At 33.4% G+C, this 16,798-nt stretch overlaps 2 protein-coding genes across 8 annotated transcripts; both read right to left on the reverse strand.

Annotated features, from left to right (window-relative positions):
• Window positions 1-214: 214 nt before the first annotated feature.
• On the reverse strand, window positions 215-4,815 carry LOC111709393 (uncharacterized). Its single transcript, XM_023483044.1, has 8 exons — window positions 4,730-4,815; window positions 3,893-4,008; window positions 2,947-3,041; window positions 1,540-1,628; window positions 562-626; window positions 429-496; window positions 330-373; window positions 215-263 (listed from the first exon to the last, which is right to left on the reverse strand). Exons 1-8 carry the CDS (start codon window positions 4,756-4,758, stop codon window positions 215-217), a joined length of 555 nt encoding a protein of 184 aa, XP_023338812.1. The 5' UTR covers window positions 4,759-4,815.
• LOC111709394 (cell division cycle 5-like protein) lies at window positions 4,769-16,036 on the reverse strand. 7 transcript variants are annotated; one of them, XR_002766850.1, is made up of 20 exons: window positions 15,961-16,036; window positions 15,539-15,651; window positions 15,062-15,268; window positions 14,956-15,003; window positions 14,139-14,231; window positions 13,904-14,025; window positions 13,209-13,301; window positions 12,143-12,484; window positions 11,618-11,723; window positions 10,997-11,188; window positions 9,751-9,841; window positions 8,952-9,054; window positions 8,440-8,518; window positions 8,158-8,256; window positions 7,904-7,963; window positions 7,214-7,286; window positions 6,663-6,769; window positions 6,277-6,365; window positions 5,224-5,504; window positions 4,769-4,963 (listed from the first exon to the last, which is right to left on the reverse strand). XR_002766850.1 is itself a non-coding variant. In XM_023483046.1 (19 exons), exons 1-19 carry the CDS (start codon window positions 16,019-16,021, stop codon window positions 5,456-5,458), a joined length of 2,127 nt encoding a protein of 708 aa, XP_023338814.1. In that variant the 5' UTR covers window positions 16,022-16,036; the 3' UTR covers window positions 4,769-5,455. The 7 variants fall into 7 exon arrangements, 1 of the variants encoding a protein (XP_023338814.1); XR_002766851.1 differs by having other exon boundaries at window positions 4,769-4,979; XR_002766849.1 differs by having other exon boundaries at window positions 5,200-5,504.
• Between the last annotated feature and the right edge of the window lie 762 nt (window positions 16,037-16,798).

Consider the following 16,798-nt stretch of genomic DNA (forward strand, 5'->3'; position numbering starts at 1 on the left):
AAGCAAGTTTTTGGTGAGCGATATGCTTAAAAAGTCCTAAAATCCTTTTAAATAATAGAAAAGACGACATTCTATGGTTTCTTAATCAACCCAATTAAGGCGTCTGGTTTTGCGTAGATGTTCGATTTTTCTGATTTTATCCCCTGTGACCACCTATTTGAGTATAAATCCCAATGCCTACTCTATATATTACAAAGCTCTTTGAAAGGGTTGATCAATTAGAGTAGATGTTCGATTTTTCTGATTTTATCCCCTGTGACCACCTATTTGAAATTTAATGATATAATGTCAAATATAATTAACTATCAAATACAATCAATAAAACTGACCTGAACGAAGTGTCCAAGAATGTTGCAAGAGTCTTGGACGAATCCTAAAATAATAATGAAGTTTTAAACATATTTCTTCACAAACAGAACAAACATTACCTTACTCGCGTCTTCTGTGTATTTAGCGTACAGTTTATGTACAGGTACAGCATGTGGGAGGGAGTGCCCTGAAAAAAAGGAATGATCACTTAGTAATTATTCTTCAAGAAGAAACAAAATAAATATTTTTCACCTAAAAGATTCATCTTTCCTTGATTTGGCATCATCCTGATAATATATGCTCCCTTATGTTGTCCTCTAAAATAATATGCTAGTCATCAGTAATGTAGATATTTATTCAACATACTTCTCTAGTAACCACACTGAACAAATTGACCATAATAAATCTGTAAATTAAATCTGTCCATTTTACCTGAAGATTTACCTTGATTTTAAACTGGGGTTTTTATCTAGGATTTTTAACTGGGATTTTAACTAGGATTTCTAACTGGGATTTCTAACTGGGATTTTTAACTGGGATTTCTAACTGGGATTTTTAACTGGGATTTTTGACTAGGATTTCTAACTAGGGTTTTAACTGGGATTTTTAAATAGGGATTATTAACTGGGATTATTAACTGGGATTTTTAACTAGGATTTCTAACTAGGGTTTTAACTGGGATTTTTAAATAGGGATTATTAACTGGGATTATTAACTGGGATTTTTAACTGGGATTTTTAACTGGGTTTTTTAACTGTGATTTTTAACTGTGATTTTTAACTGTGATTTTAACTGTGATTTTTAACTGTGATTTTTGACTGTGGTTTTTAACTGGGGTTTTTAACAGAGATTTTTAACGGGGATTTTTAACTGTGATTTTAAACTGTGATTTTTAACTGTGATTTTTAACTGTGATTTTTAACTTTGATTTTAACTGTGATTTTTAACTGTGATTTTTAACTGTGGTTTTTAACTGGGGTTTTTAACAGGGATTTTAAACGGGGATTTTTAACTGTCATTTTTAACTGGGGTTTTTAACTGGGATTTTTAACTGGGATTTTTAACTGGGATTTTTAACTGGAATTTTAACTGGGATTTTTAACTGGAAATTTTGACTGGGATTTTTAACTGGATTTGATCTATTTCTCCTAAATATATCTGGATTTTATCTATTATTTATACGGATCTACCTAGATGTTATCTATTACTCCTGAATCTATCTGGCTCTACCTGATATAAGGGTCGAAAGTGAAGTGTATCTGACCATTCTCATGTTTCCAGGCTGTTATACCGTACATCAGAGCCAAGGATTCAAGCTTCTACAATATTAAACTTTAAAGGTACTGTAACTGTAATTCCAAGTGACCCTTCATGCGATACACAACGGTACCCTTAAAACCTTTATCTGATCAATAATGTGAAAGATATTGTTGTTGTTCTAGGTATCAAATTGATCAACTATGATAAATCCTGTATGTTTTCCTGCAGTGTATAAATAGGTAAGTCACGTTTGTAAAGAACAACCAATTGAAAATGATCAGTTTTCAAAATCCTAAACATTTATAGCTAATTCATAAATGATCAGACAAAGCTTTAAGAAGTACCATTGTGAAGCGGGCATTGTCATCTTTGCATGGTGGATCACTTAGGAGTACGCTACTTGAAGTAAAGAATTGTTTTAATCTGCATAAAAAGAGAAATTAAAGATGCGATGACCCATAAATTTAGTTTTAATAGACTGTCAGAACAAATTTATGTAACACCCATTTGAAGATTTATTAGATTGATTTGCGACGATGCCTTTGAAACCTTTATTTGAGCACATGGAGAAAGATTTCGGTTTAATACATCATGAAAAGTCAATTTTGACAGTTCCTCTCCTGATTATTTGGTAACAAAACCTGCAATCCAAAATTTCTCCATAATTTAACCCCAGACAAAGGTTTCATGGGCACTGATGTGTATTCGGTGTGCAGCTCTATAAATGGATAGTAACAATATTTTGTGAACAGTCCTTCCATTAATAGGTGTTGGGACATTTCATAGAAATACATTTCATAAATGGACATTTCATCGAAAAAGAACTATGTAGATAGGACATTTCTTAGACAAATCAGATTTTTCGTAGACAAATTGTGTCAGAATGTTAGAAAATGTGATAAGTTATAGATAAGCATATTTTTTTATAACAACATAAATATGTGTGAGGCTCAACTAACAAGATATCATTATCAACACTATAATATGTTATCATTTTAAAGCAACATTATGAATAATAAAAGAAGTAAAAAATCAGGGAGATCATATAAAAAAACAAGATATGATTTATTGGATAAGATTACTTGGGTAAAACAAATTTACCTTATCCATGAAAAATATTCTCTGTCTATGAAATGTCCTGTCTATATGATGCTTGCTATGAAATGTCCTATCTATAAAATGACCTGTCTATATGATGCTTGCTATGAAATGTCCTACCTATGAAATGACCTGTCTATATGATGCTTGCTATGAAATGTCCTACCTATGAAATGACCTGTCTATATGATGCGTGCTATGAAATGTCCTGTCTATGAAATGACTCTATATGATGCTTGCGATGAAATGTCCCAGCGCCCAATTATACTGGTATCCTACCTGTTTAGATTTACAAATCTGGAAAAGGTTTTCTATATTATAGACCGTTAGTTCAGCCACATCCATGCTGGAATCAGTGGTTCCAGAGTACTCCCCTGAATGTTACAGTAGGTAAAATTTCAACCCTAGTTTTCAGTTTTTAATGTATCTAGAGATTTGTGGCAGGTGTAAAACTTCACTTTGTGCCTGATAACACGAACTGAGATATTATTTGTGACAAATCATATGTACTAAAATAATTCTGTGCCAGATTTCAGTTGACTAAATGATGCTACGTGGCATTTTTGGGGTGAGTTGGGTAAACTGTTTTATAGTGTTTAAATCTCATACTTCATAAAATCAAAATTACGATTGGACAGATTATTTATTTTTGGGGTGAGTTGGGTATACTGTTTTATAGTGTTTAAATCTCATACTTCATAAAATCAAAATTACGATTGGACAGATTATTTATTTCCTTTAGAGAATTTTCCAAAAAAAAACTGTAATCGAATTATTTGGGGACAAAACCTTTTAATTTGACCTTCTCTCGGATCACATGAGGTCATGCAAAAAATGTAGCCCCTACCAGCTGGGCTACTTTAACGTCTATTAGATACTTTAAACAAGTCAAATATATAATTTTAAATAATTACAAAGTGGGAGCCATAAAGCTATGGAATAGGAAGAAGGTAGGTATGGGACTATGCATGCTGCAAAGGGCACAACTGCTGTGTTCCATGTGCATCGGACTATTTAAGACCGTTTCCTATTCCACACAACACAGCAGGGGGGGTGTTTTTTCTCGAAACAAATATCCCTCACCCCTCTTAAAAATCATTTGAAGTTATTTATATTTATTCAAGAGTTCTATTCCCTGAATTTGAAAAGATGAAAAAATTTTGGGTAAAAAATATCAGAGAATAAAAATTGCTGTCTGATGTCAAGTTCTTAATGTTTACCCCACCTGTGTTGATAGTCTTTAAGAAAGCCTTCTCCCGACTCTCAAGATTCTCCATCTTTTGTTGTAATAACATTATTTTCTTCTCCTCTTTATGTATTCGCTCTCTTTCCTTCTTCTCCCTGTTATATCAATCAATCAATCAATCAATCAATCAATCAATCAATCAATCAATCAATCAATCAATCAATCAGAGTTTAAGGATGGCCTACTACCCATATATAAAACTCATAGAAAATTACTACATCAAGAATGAGCTATGGTCTTACAGCTTGTGTTTAGGAATATAAAAAAATAAAGAAAATTTTCTAAGGTAACTTTTAAGTATACGAAAAATGTTTTCGTTCTATTTAAAAAATTCTTGTTTGCCAAGCCTTCGAACCAAGTTTATTTAAATTTTAAAAATCCGTCTTTGTGAAAATTTTGCTTTCAACAATAATATATAGATTTCTGAAGAAGGAATCGGTGGAATTTATTCATTTCATGTCAGCAATGATAGACAATAGTTAAAAGTGGTTTTAATATAATCATGTTGATGTATTTAGTCCTATCTATCGTTAAAAAAATATTTTATTTATTCCATGAGTTTTCCTTTATTCGGAAAAAATAAAATTTCTCATTTATCAAACCTTCGGACCAAGTTTGAATGATCCCGTCATTTGTCAAAATTTCAGCAAGCAATCGTACATTATTTAATAACGATTTCAGCAATATTAAAAACGTTCAATTTAATTATATTTGATTCCTCTCCTACGTTGAAAAAAAAACATATTACTTAATTATTCACTATTTTGTTTCTTCCAGATTTTTTTTAAAAGTTACGAAAAATAATATTTTTTTTACCTGTTATACTCCTGCAGAACCTGGTTCATTTTATATTTATCTGAAAACAATTTTCTTTTATGCCTTGCTTCATATTAGAACTCACAAAGAACCCAATGCAAGAACTGATTTTTCAATCCACAGATTACAGAGATGAGAAATTGTGGTGGAAGTAAGTGTTCATGAAACTTTTTCCATTGTCCCTCAAACCGGACAAAGGCATATTAGAGCAATGCAACCAGCAATGTCCAGCTTCTACGGGTTAAAGCAACTGTAGACGAAATTTCAAGTAACTTATTTTTTTATATTTAAAAATTGGTAGATTTAAAGGCGTTCGTGATTTGCGGATTTTAGTAATTGAAATTAACAGAATCAAAAACAGTTTGAAATAAAAACATGTCGATTTATTATTCAGCTATATCGTGCAAAGAATACCGCTGCACATAGAGCATGAAAATCTTGACTTTGGGGTCAAATGAAATTACGTCAACAGTCGCTTTAAGAGTTAAGAGTACATCTTTTGAACTTCAAGTATAATCTATGAGTTTCAATCCAAATTGAACGTTTCATACGCATAATGTAAAAAAAAATGTGGAGGAAAATGAACAATGAAAATGCAAGGAAAACCAATACAAAACTACTTAAGTGAATATTAATTGCATGAAAATTGTTTAAGTTTAAACATAAAAAACATTATTTAAATAATGAAATATTGTTCTTGATGGATTTATAAGGTCTTGATAAGGATCATGCTTCCACTTCCATTAGCCTTTCTTGGGGAGTCTCGGTAACTAGCCTGGACAAAATCTTCTATTAAAAAAATGTTTTTTGATTTTTTCTTAATTCCGTTCTTAAACATTAGCATTTAAATATTTTAAAAGATACAACTTTGTAGTGAGCTTCCCGTTGTCTCCCTAAATCCTAACCTTTGCCTACTTATATCGTAATTCATGATAAGAATTTGATTTGCTTGTAATTTAGTTTCCCGTAAAAAAGCTGAACACAAATTTTCTAATCTCTGTTTTCTCAGAAACATTAGATATTTCTAAGTATGACTAATTGAGCTAGTAAAATTCATAACATTAAATACAAAAGATCTACGACATCAGGTTGCCAAGATAAAAAAAAATGTATAAAAAATCAAAGTTTTCATGTTTCATCTAGCTTGGGAAACCCAGACCACCTACAGGTAGTATCCGACCCTAATGGTAAGAACTACACAGCGGGGAGGGGGGGCAGCAATTTATTGAATTTACACCATAAACTTTTATGACACTATGACCTCTAAGGTGTCCGCAATATTGCAGTTATGACACTATGACCTCTAAGGTGTCCGCAATATTGCAGATTCAAGGATAAAAATATGAACGGAAAAAATAATTATAAATTGAAATTATTATAAATGAATGCAATTGATGCAATGTTTGTAAATTTAAAGATTTCAGAATACATTTAAATTGTCCATTCTCAGAATGAAACACAAGATATATGCATTTTAACAGAAAGATTTCTACAAAAAAAAGTAAACCCCCCCCCCCTTTGACCCCCTAAAATACCCTATCTCTGACCTGCCCTGTTTTGCCTCTTCCAGCTTGAATACCATATCTCTATATTTACTCTGCAGTTCTCTCTCACGAGTCCTCTGCAGGTTCACATCCTGATAATCATTATAATATTAATAATTTAGTTTTTTTTCATTTTTTTTAATCTGTTTCCCCCAAAAAAATCATTGATTTTCTTCAATTTAGCGATTTTTCAATAGTGGGGGAAAAGAAATGATTGTTAGAGAAAATGAGTATTACGGTGTTAATTTAGAAAAGCAAAAGTGATAATTATAATAATTGCAATCAACCTTCATTCCTTGAAAACCCGGCTTGAGAAATTATAATGAATAATTGAACATGATCAAATCAATGGAGTTTATATTGAAAGAAGAATTCAGTAATTGACGAACCTCTGTGATTGTCTCCAATCGTCTGGGGATAGCAACAGTTTCAGAAATTTTAAGTTGTTTAAAGGTGGAGAGTTCAAGCCTACTCTGCTCAAGCTGGTCCGCGGCATCTAGCGTACAATTATATAAATTTTAAAAATACAAATTTTGTAGGAATATAAACTACTAGCTTAAGTGCCCGGCGTTGCGCGTTTAAATATAAAAATAAAGATTTTTAAAGTCAACCAATTTGGTCGAGCCGTTTGGCCAGCTATAGCTATATATACATACAAATATATATATGAGCTTTATTATATATACTGACAAATCTTAGCTCTATCCTCTCCTCTAGTTCTTAAGGACCCCATCCCCCACCCCCATTCTTTTGAAAAAGAACTACTTTCCATAATAGCACATTATTAATCTAGTCCAGGTAAGGTTAAGATAGTTAGATAGTCACGGAAGGATGCCCTTATCCAGAAGCACATTTCATAAAAAATCCCCCAAATAAAAAATTGTTTTTACTAAACCTTTCATAAACTGCATTTGTCTGAAAAACGTTGATTGTAAAATACCTGTCAGTTGTTTGATGAGACCTGCAGCTCTGCTTTGATAGCCTCCGGTCAGAATTTTCAACTTTTTCTCAACCTAAATTAATCAGTCAATAAACCAATCAATCAATCAACAAATTCATAAATAAATAAATCAGTTCAAAATAATTAAAATCAATCACCAATCAATCTATCAACAAATTCTTAAATAAATAAATCAGATCAAAAAAATTAAGATCGATTAATCAATTTCTCCGTCAACTATTCATTTTCTATATAAATAAATTTTTTTTCATCAACCAATTTTATCAGTCAGTCAATCAATCAATCAACAAATTCATAAATAAATTTCTTCAATATTAGTTCAATAAATGTTAGCATAAATCAATCAATTTCCATATCAACAAATCATTTTCTATATTAATCAACTGGCTAAAGTGGACAGGTGGAATTAAAAAAATCGATCCTTGAAAAAAAAACATCAATTTTTTTTAGCCAAGGGTTTCCTCAAAAAATTTGGCCAGCTAAAGCTAACATATATACTATATTTATACAAATATACAAATATATGAGCGAATAGCTTTATTATATAGATTAATTCTTCATCGATGAACCTACAACCCAATCCACTATTGTTATTTATTTTTCCTAAATTCTCTGCAAGTTTTGAAGTTTCAAAGATTCGTCTGACAAAATGTCCGTCTTCGTACTGACCTTTGCTGCTCGCTTTGCCTCCTTGGTCATGTGAGTTCTATTCGTATCCAACCTTTTCTCCTGAAACAACATCAATTTACAATTACAATTCAAACCAAAGGATTCCTTTAGACCATTAAGATAAGTTGTACATGTTTCTCCAACTTTAAATTAACCCTCCGTTCCAATGACAAAACTGAAAATCTAAAAAAGTTCGTTTTCCAGAAAATAAATGGAAAGCAAGCAACAAGAATGATAATACAAAGACGACATACCAGAGACTCAATTCTGTCCTTCTTGCTCGCCAGGTTTGCCCTGGTGTATCGTTGCTGAGAGGGTAGATAAAGAACTTGGGCCAAGCACTCCTCCCACACCTAAACACCAATCAATCAAGCAATCAATCAAGCAATCAATCAATCAATCAGTTAATCAATCAATCAATTAATCAATCAGTTAGTCAGTTAACCATTTTAATTTCACTTTTTTTTGTAAAAGCATGCATAATTTTGTTCCATTTTGTCAATTTTCGTGGATAATGATGGAGGAAGTATTCCCACCTGTGTGTATGCATCCAGAGATAGATCTCCATGTTGCATTCCTGTCTTAACAATCTCCATTTCACGCTCCAGTAGTACCCTAATATAGAGAAGATAACGAAACCAATAAAATCCTTCCCATCATCAACTTTTAAAATATTTTCTTCAATAAAATATTTCGAATATTTAACTTAAGCATTTGATTTCAGATTGCAGAGACCCTTTTAGAGATTTTCTTGAATTCCTTCTATACGACAAAAATTAATCTATATTATCTATATTATATATAGTACTTTGCTTGTCTGTCTGTTTTTTTGTTTGTTTCCAAAAAAAACATGACCCCAGGAAGGTTTTTTTGGATGCTAAGAATTACAAAAAGTTGTCTTCACAAATTTTATATTTTCGTTAAATTTTGAAAATCAGAGAAAAAATTTTATTATTTTTTTATAGAATATAAAAATTAAAAGATGAAAAATAAAATGTCTGTTGGACTAGTTAAGATAAAACTTCTATTTAAAAATAAAATAATTTACTTTGCTTGTTGTAGGTCCTCCTGTTCGTATTCTCTGTATGGATGCCGGTCCAGATATCCTCTATGTACAGCCTCACCGACAATGCCGCGTTCACCTTTCTTTCCTGAAGTACGGTACATGATGATGTAGGAAAGAGAGTTTCAAGTCCATGCTCGATTCACAACGATTTCTCTAAGACTATTATCTCCTCAATAATGTGGAAAATATCTTGAAATGTGTTAAATTCTGATAAATTCCTCAGTGTTTATGTAGCTTTAATACGAAAGTCAATTTAAGAAATCAAAATAGAAATCGTTCATTTTCAATGAGAAAATAAGGATATCTCATTCATTCTTGGTCAAACAAAGCTTTTAATGGCATCATTGTGAATCAGACGTACCATGTTTATAATGGAGGGTCACATGAAATAAAGTCTGCCAGCCCTTTTGGTCGTTTTTAAACAAGTGTCCCTTAAAACAACTTCTTAGACGTTTACAGTCCTAAAATTGGGGAGAGACAATATCAGGGAAATTCCAGAGACAAATATGGGGGGTATGGGGGAATCAACTGACATTTTCTTTATATAAAGAAGACATTTTGAAAAATGCTTCAACTCAGAATTTCTTCTGGAAAAGATGGCAGCTTAAGTTTTCCTCCCCCCGAGCATCCTTGAAATCATCTCTGGATGTTACGGTAGACCGAAACACCTCTTATCCGGAGGAGAGGACGGAAGTCACAAACCGTCCTGATGTTCCAGTCCTGACACTGCATGTCAGATTTGGGCCAAATCACGGTCTTGAAAAATCTTCCCCTGACTTACCTGCATTCCCCTGTTGGTTTAGAGCTGGTGTCTCCAGGGCATCGTAGTGCATCATTACCAACATCTCCCTCTTGATCATCTCCTCCGCTCTCTAAATATATAAAATACTAGCTTGGGAACCCAGAATGGAGTCATAGTTAGTCCCACCGTTTACCCGCCCCTTGTCGTAAATTTCGATTTTCGCTAGTTTCCCGTTAAAGTGGACCCACTCATTGCTTTAAACTTAGAATATCAAAACCAAGCTAAGAACATTTCCGTGGATTTCCAAAGTTCCCAATAAAGCTTTGTGGCAAATCGGTCCAGGGGTAATAATCGGACAAATACACAGACAGACAAACAGAAATTACAACTTGTTATATATATATATAGATATTAGATATCGATATGCGTCCAACACAACTATTTCAAACTTTTATCTAAAATATACATTTTCTGAAAGATTATTACACCCCTCCTCCCCCCCTTTGAAAATCATTATTTTTAGCCAACTGTTTGGTATTTTGGCAAGGTGCACAACATTTTTTGGGGTTTTATTTGCTGAATTAGGAAAAATAAACAATGTTGAGGAAAATAAACGATGTTGAGGAAAATTTTATGAATGTTTGGGTAATAACTAATAAGTATAAAAACAGGACGAACAAACTTTATTCATGTATGTTTATTGTTATTCAGTCGTTTTATAAACTTGTGCATTTTTCAGATTTTTTTATTGTTTTTTATTTTCATTGTCGGTGGTACATTAATATTTACAATGCTATGAGTTGTTTAAGCATATTTGAATAATAATATATTTCTAACTTCGACGAATCGATTTTTATATATTTTGAAGGGGAGAAAAAAAAATGAAATTTAATAAATTACCCAAAAATGTATAAAGTTCAAATGTCAAGGGAGTATTTATTTCTGCTGTTATATTAGACAACTAGTTTAAGTGCGCGGCATCGCACGTGGAATTTAAAAAAATTGAATTTAAAAGAAAAATAAATCAAATTTTGAAGAGGAAAACCTCGATTTTGTTTTCATATGTTACCTAGAGATTACCAATGAATTCCCTCAATAAATGTCAGCCCATTTGGACCAGCCGTTTGGCCAGCTATAGCTAACATATTATATATATATATATATATTTAAATAGAATATTCATCCTCTGCACTTACTTCACTTATTTTATTGATGGTTCATGTTTCCATTTTAAATCCAGAACAATTAGAAATTTAAATTTGAAAAAATTGTCTATCCCGCTAACCTGTAGATCTGTTAGAGGTGGATCGCTGTTTAACGGGCGCAGGACCGCGTGATTCATCTCAAGTGGACGCGGCATGTTTCGCTTAACAGCACTGCTGCGCTTAGCTAGCGCAGCCTCCCTTGCTAGCCGTGCAATCTCTGCTGCGCGCTTGTCAACATCACTCTGATCTTCTATATACGTGTTGTCATCGTCCTAAATAGAATTTTTTTATTTCGCAACACTACCAGAGATTAAATTATACATCAAAGCCATGAGATAAATTTTAACAAATTTTGATATATTTTTAGTATGTAAAGTAACACCAAACCAAATGCATTATACTTGTCAGGAAGACCTCTCTGGGCCCACAAAAACGTATCTAAATCAGCTGAAAACTCCGGTGTGCAGTACGTACAGTCTGACCTCAACGCATCGCACATTGGAATGTGCAGATGATCATACATGCGGATTCAGATACGTTTACACACTCATTCCTGTACTCGACGAACATACAAAGGTTTTAAATGTACCGTTGTAAATCGGACATTCCCCTCTTTACATGGAGGTCACTTGAAATTACGCTTAAAGTCCGTTAAAAATGGATTTTTAAAGATTTTGAGATAAAAAAGAAAGAAAATGAACCTGCATCTCAACAGCATCATCACCATCCTCAGGCACCACAATCTCGTAGTCGTTCTTCGGAGTTGGGAGGGAGCTCAATCCCATCTTCAGCTCAGCAGTGTTCTCTCTAATTAAAAAATAACTGTTTCAATATATATTTTTTACTTAAAACCAACCAACACCCCCCCCCCTTTAAATATAAAATTGTTATCACCAAGTAAATTGGGGTTTTAAGGGGAAATGAATAAATTTTGGGTAAGAAGTAAAATAAGTGGGGGGATCATGCCTGTTAAAATATATACGTGAACACTTCTTCACTTGACTCAAACTTTAATTTTAAAATCCCTAAATCTTTGCTGCCTGATGGTGTGGTTGCAACGATAAAAAGATAATAAAATTTGAGTGTGAAGAAAGTAATTAGTTCCTTCAAATCGAAGTTATGTATTTTCTTCTAAAATATAAAAGATATGCGACATCAGTTTGCAAAGGTATGAAGATTAAAAGAAAAAAATAGCTTATTAAAAAATTCTTAAATGCATTTTTTACCTTCTGGACAGATTCCCGCCATCAAACCCTTCAACAGATTCGTCAGGATTAATTGCAAGCTTGTCTCTGATGGGCGTGGCTCCAGGTGTGGGTGTGGCACCTGGTGTTCTTCCAGGGGTTTGGCCAGGGGTCAGGCCCACCTGCCCGTCTCGGGTCCTGTAGGGCGTGGTCAGGACGGTGTTGGGCGTGGCTACGATTTCCCTGCTGGGGGTCATGCTACTGAAGTCCCCACCCTCATTGTGAAGGGGAGTGTTGAGTCCTCCCTTCAAAGGAGTGTCAGTATTCTGCAGAGCCATGATGTTCTGAGCCTCCTGCAGAATCTTGTCCTGAACCATAGGAGTCCTAAATATAGATACATAGTTGTTCTAAACATAGTATACATAAGACTCGTAAACATTGACACATAGTAGTCTAAACATAGGTACATTGGAGTCTCAAACAGAGAGACATAAAATCAAATCATAAAGATAAAGATAAAGAGTTAAATCTGAAAGCCCCCCCAATATGGGAGACCCAGACATAGGAGTTATAAACAAAGATTAATAGGAGTCCTAAACATAAATACAAAGGTGTTCTAAACGTAGATACATAGTTGTTCTAAACATAGATACATAGTTGTTCTAAACATAGTATACATAAGACTCGTAAACATTGACACATAGTAGTCTAAACATAGGTACATTGGAGTCTCAAACAGAGAGACATAGGAGTAATAAACAAAGATTAATAGGAGTCCTAAACATTGTACATAGTAGTATAACTATATGTTTATAAGATTCCTAAACATAGATACGTAGGAATCCTAAACATAGATACATAGAGTCCTAAACAGAGATATATAGAAGTCCTTAACATAGATACTTGAAGTCCTAAACATAGATACATAGGAGTCCTAAACAATAAACATAGATACATAGATGTTTTAAGCATAGATACAGAGGAGACCGAAACATTGAGTCCTACATATAGATACATACTACATAGGAGTCCAGAACATAGATACATAGGTGTTATAAGCATAAATATATAGGAGTCTTATACATAGCCTAGGAGTAGATAATATTACCTGGGAGTCCTAAGTGCAGCTCCAGGAGTGACGGAGTAGTCAGATAGTAGTGTATCTGATGCTCTATTAGAGTCTCCATCAATAACGGCATCCCTGAACAAAGTATTTATCAAAATTAGTATAAAATCTAAAATAGATGAAGCGTGGACGGATGAATGTACTGCCAGATTACAACCCCTGGCATTGGTATAAAATCTAAAATAAATGAAGCGTGGACGGATGTATAAACTGTCAGATTACAACCCCTGGCATTGGTATAAAATCTAAAATAAATGAAGCGTGGACGGATGAATATACTGCCAGATTACAACCCTTGGCATTAGTAAAAAATCTAAAATAAATCAAGCGTGGAAAGATGAATGTACTGCCAGATACTGGCAGATCAATATAAAACCCCTACAACACCAAACTTTTGCAATAGAAAAATTCCGAGATTCAAGTGTAATAACCCGATCATGTCCTGGGGACAAAAACATCTCTTTTTAAAAAAGATTTCGAGTCTAAAGGCGAGATAATCATAAAAAGTTTGCAAGTACATTACAATTTTCACTGACAGCTTTATTTATGGCTTTCAGTTGGGTATTAAGATCCGACCCCCGCTATTAAGATCCGACCCCCGCCCCCCCCNCTATGGATTAATGCTTGATCCCCAGGATTTAAAGCCCAAGTGTTGAGCTCTGAACCCCCCTGCTAACCTGGCTGCCTCACTATGTCGTCCCAGCTTGACAATCTGTTCCATCTCTATATCCGAGATCTGAGGAGAAGGTAGAACCAGCTTAGATCGTTTCCTAGCAGGCTCGTCGTTATTCAACAACTCCTGCAAAACAGAAAACTTTTTAATCATAAATTCAACTTCAGAGATTTGATGTTATTTTAAATTTAACTTTAGAAAAACTACCACTTGCCGAAATGTGAGTGAGAAGTGTTTACCTGTGGAATATCATTTTCCTTTCTCTGTTTCATCACTTTCTTATCCTTGTTCCTCTCTTTGTTTTCTGCTTCATCCCTCCTCTTCAGATCCATCTAAATATTCATCTATATCATCTAATTCATCCATATTCATCCTACATACCAACCATAAAAACATCCATAAAATCATCTATTTTACCATTCATAATATCATCTATCATACCATTCATTATATCATCCATAAAATCATCAATAAAATAATCCTTATTATCATCCATAATATCATCCATCTAATTATTCATCCATAATATCATTTATAATATAATCCATAATATCATCCATAAAATATTCCATATTCCATTTATAATATCATCCATAATATCATCCATAAAATATTCCATATTATCATCTATAATATAATCAATAAAATCTTTCATAATATCATTCAAAATATCATTTAAAATATCATTCATAATATCATTCATAAAATCATCCATTATATCATCCATAAGATCATCCATCTACGAGTTCATCCATAAAATAACCCATAAAATCATCCATAAAATCATCAACCATAAATGCTTGGATATCTGGTTTGAAGTAACTTCTAAAAACATTATTTTGAAAAGATGTTCTAAGCTAACCCAACCCAGACTGAGTTTGAGTCACACAATGACAGTCATGAATATCAATATTTAAGAATTTGATCTTCTTATCCATGGATCAAAATCTTTATATTTCAAGAAGTTCGTTTATCAATTCATAAATCGAAACATAAAAATTAGATAATTAATTATCATAAAAATGAAAGTTTTAAAAATCAATCATAAAAACCTACCTGGTCCATTCGCAGTCGCTTGAAGTCGGGATCATTTTTGTCATAAACCTAAAAAAAATTGCAATACCAAAATAAATCGTTGGCTAATTTTTTTTTTTTTTTTTACCTCCGACGCAGTATCGTAGAATCCCTGAGATGGTTTCTTCTCGAACGGAATCTCGTTGTTATAATCGATCGGACGATTACGACGGGTCCCGTACTTCAAACGCGTCTTGATACCCGCAGCGCGTAGTTCACGACGCTTCTGTAGTGCAGCCAGTCGACGTGCTTCCTCAAGCTGCTTCTCACGCGCCTTCCTCTTAGCTTTCTTACCCTGAAAAGAAAATAATCAGTTTGAATGATAAAATTGAAAATGCTAGAACAGTAATAATATTTTACATCCATCCAAAAGTACTATTTTGTATACGTAAAAAACATAATCCCACCCCCACCCACACCCCACTTTATGTAATTAACATTTATTGAACCATGAAGGGCAAAGGTTTGTCCTGTCAATGAACTGACATTGCCTTCTAGTTGCCTTCCTCATTNCTCCTCGCCGCCCCCTTAGAATGACATTAAACACCCATGCTATAAAGTATACCTGTGTGTTGGCCAGCCTTGCTCTGGCCTCGCTCAACATCTCCAGCTCGTCCTCGTCCATGTCCTTTGGGTCAGGTCGAGCAGGTTTAGACTCAGGGTTAGGGTCTATCTCTCCTGGAAACAACAGGTTTGATTAAAAGGTTTGTTCACTTAGTTTTATGGAAACTTTTAATTTATGAAAGGAATGTCTTAGATAACAACAATGGTGCCATCTAATTTTTTTATGTACCGAAAATAACAACTGTGAGCACACAAAAATAATAATAAAAACATAAGTGTTATAAATAAAATGGTTAATATAACTTTATCCAAAATCAACGCGGAAGAAACGAATTACAAGTTAAAAAGGTGAATTGGTTAAAACGAGATCAAGAAAATAAAGAGAAAAAAAAAATTTAACAAAATATCCTAATAAAAAAAAACCTGGTTTCAACTTTCTGGGATCGTCGGCCGGGTCTGTCCCTTCCTCTTTCTTCTGTGCCATATCCAGTAAATGCTCATACCTGGAAAACAAATTCTTAAAATCCGGCCTTTTTCTGTTTCATGGATACATACACAAACCAAAGTCATTGATAATTTAAAACTTTTCAGAATTATTCATAGGAGTCCAGAACATAGATACATAGGTGTTAAAACCACAGTCTCCTCCTAGTCCTGTTAATTCCAAAATATGATTTGCCTTTTTTTGTGCTCTAAAATTCGTTTAGATTATAATTTATTAAATAAAAGCAAAACTGTTGAAATCTGAACAAAATTAATGATATCTCCGGTAATATTGAGAGCACAGACCACATTTTAGAATTATGCTAAGGCTGGTGATTGACATTTCAAGACACAGCAGCAAATATATGATCGTTCCTCATACGAAGTTACAGAATTTAAACACTTTGAAACTTTGGGTGACCCAAAATATTTTTCAAACTAAGCTTAGATTTAACTTCTATATTCCACCATGTGAAACTTCATGAAAGCATGTATGAGTTTTTTGGGTTTGAGTTACCTTTTGAAGGGGAAACTAGATTTTATGTGTTCACAATTCTACAATTCGGAAAATGCATATGCAATGTATTGTGTTAGAAAATTGTTAAACCCAATTTGTACATATATGCATTCTCTTTCAATTTTATTCTCTATATACATCGATGATATTAGAATAATGAACGAAAATTATGAAGTATGTATTACACCGAATTTTGTGTCAAAGTCTGAACGTGTCAGGATGGAATCAGGTCAGAGCCAGAGGCAGGCTCCAATTTATTAA

The sequence above is a fragment of the Eurytemora carolleeae genome, unplaced genomic scaffold, assembly GCF_000591075.1.
Source record: "Eurytemora carolleeae unplaced genomic scaffold, Eaff_2.0 scaffold961, whole genome shotgun sequence".
NCBI lineage: Eukaryota > Metazoa > Arthropoda > Copepoda > Calanoida > Temoridae > Eurytemora > Eurytemora carolleeae.

Bases quoted from the DNA above. Each gene is read 5' to 3' on its own strand.
- LOC111709394 (XM_023483046.1), bottom strand. From the start codon at position 16,021: ATGGCACAGAAGAAAGAGGAAGGGACAGACCCGGCCGACGATCCCAGA. The intron at 8,519-8,951 runs GTAAATTATTTT...TCTCTATATTAG, and splicing joins GAGGACCTACAACAAGCAAA to GGTACTACTGGAGCGTGAAA. The intron at 7,287-7,903 runs GTCAGTACGAAG...TGATTAATTTAG, and splicing joins AGGCAAAGCGAGCAGCAAAG to GTTGAGAAAAAGTTGAAAAT.
- LOC111709393 (XM_023483044.1), bottom strand. From the start codon at position 4,758: ATGAACCAGGTTCTGCAGGAGTATAACAG. The intron at 3,042-3,892 runs GTGGGGTAAACA...TGTAACATTCAG, and splicing joins CTTAAAGACTATCAACACAG to GGGAGTACTCTGGAACCACT. The intron at 1,629-2,946 runs GTAGGATACCAG...TTAATATTGTAG, and splicing joins AGATTTGTAAATCTAAACAG to AAGCTTGAATCCTTGGCTCT.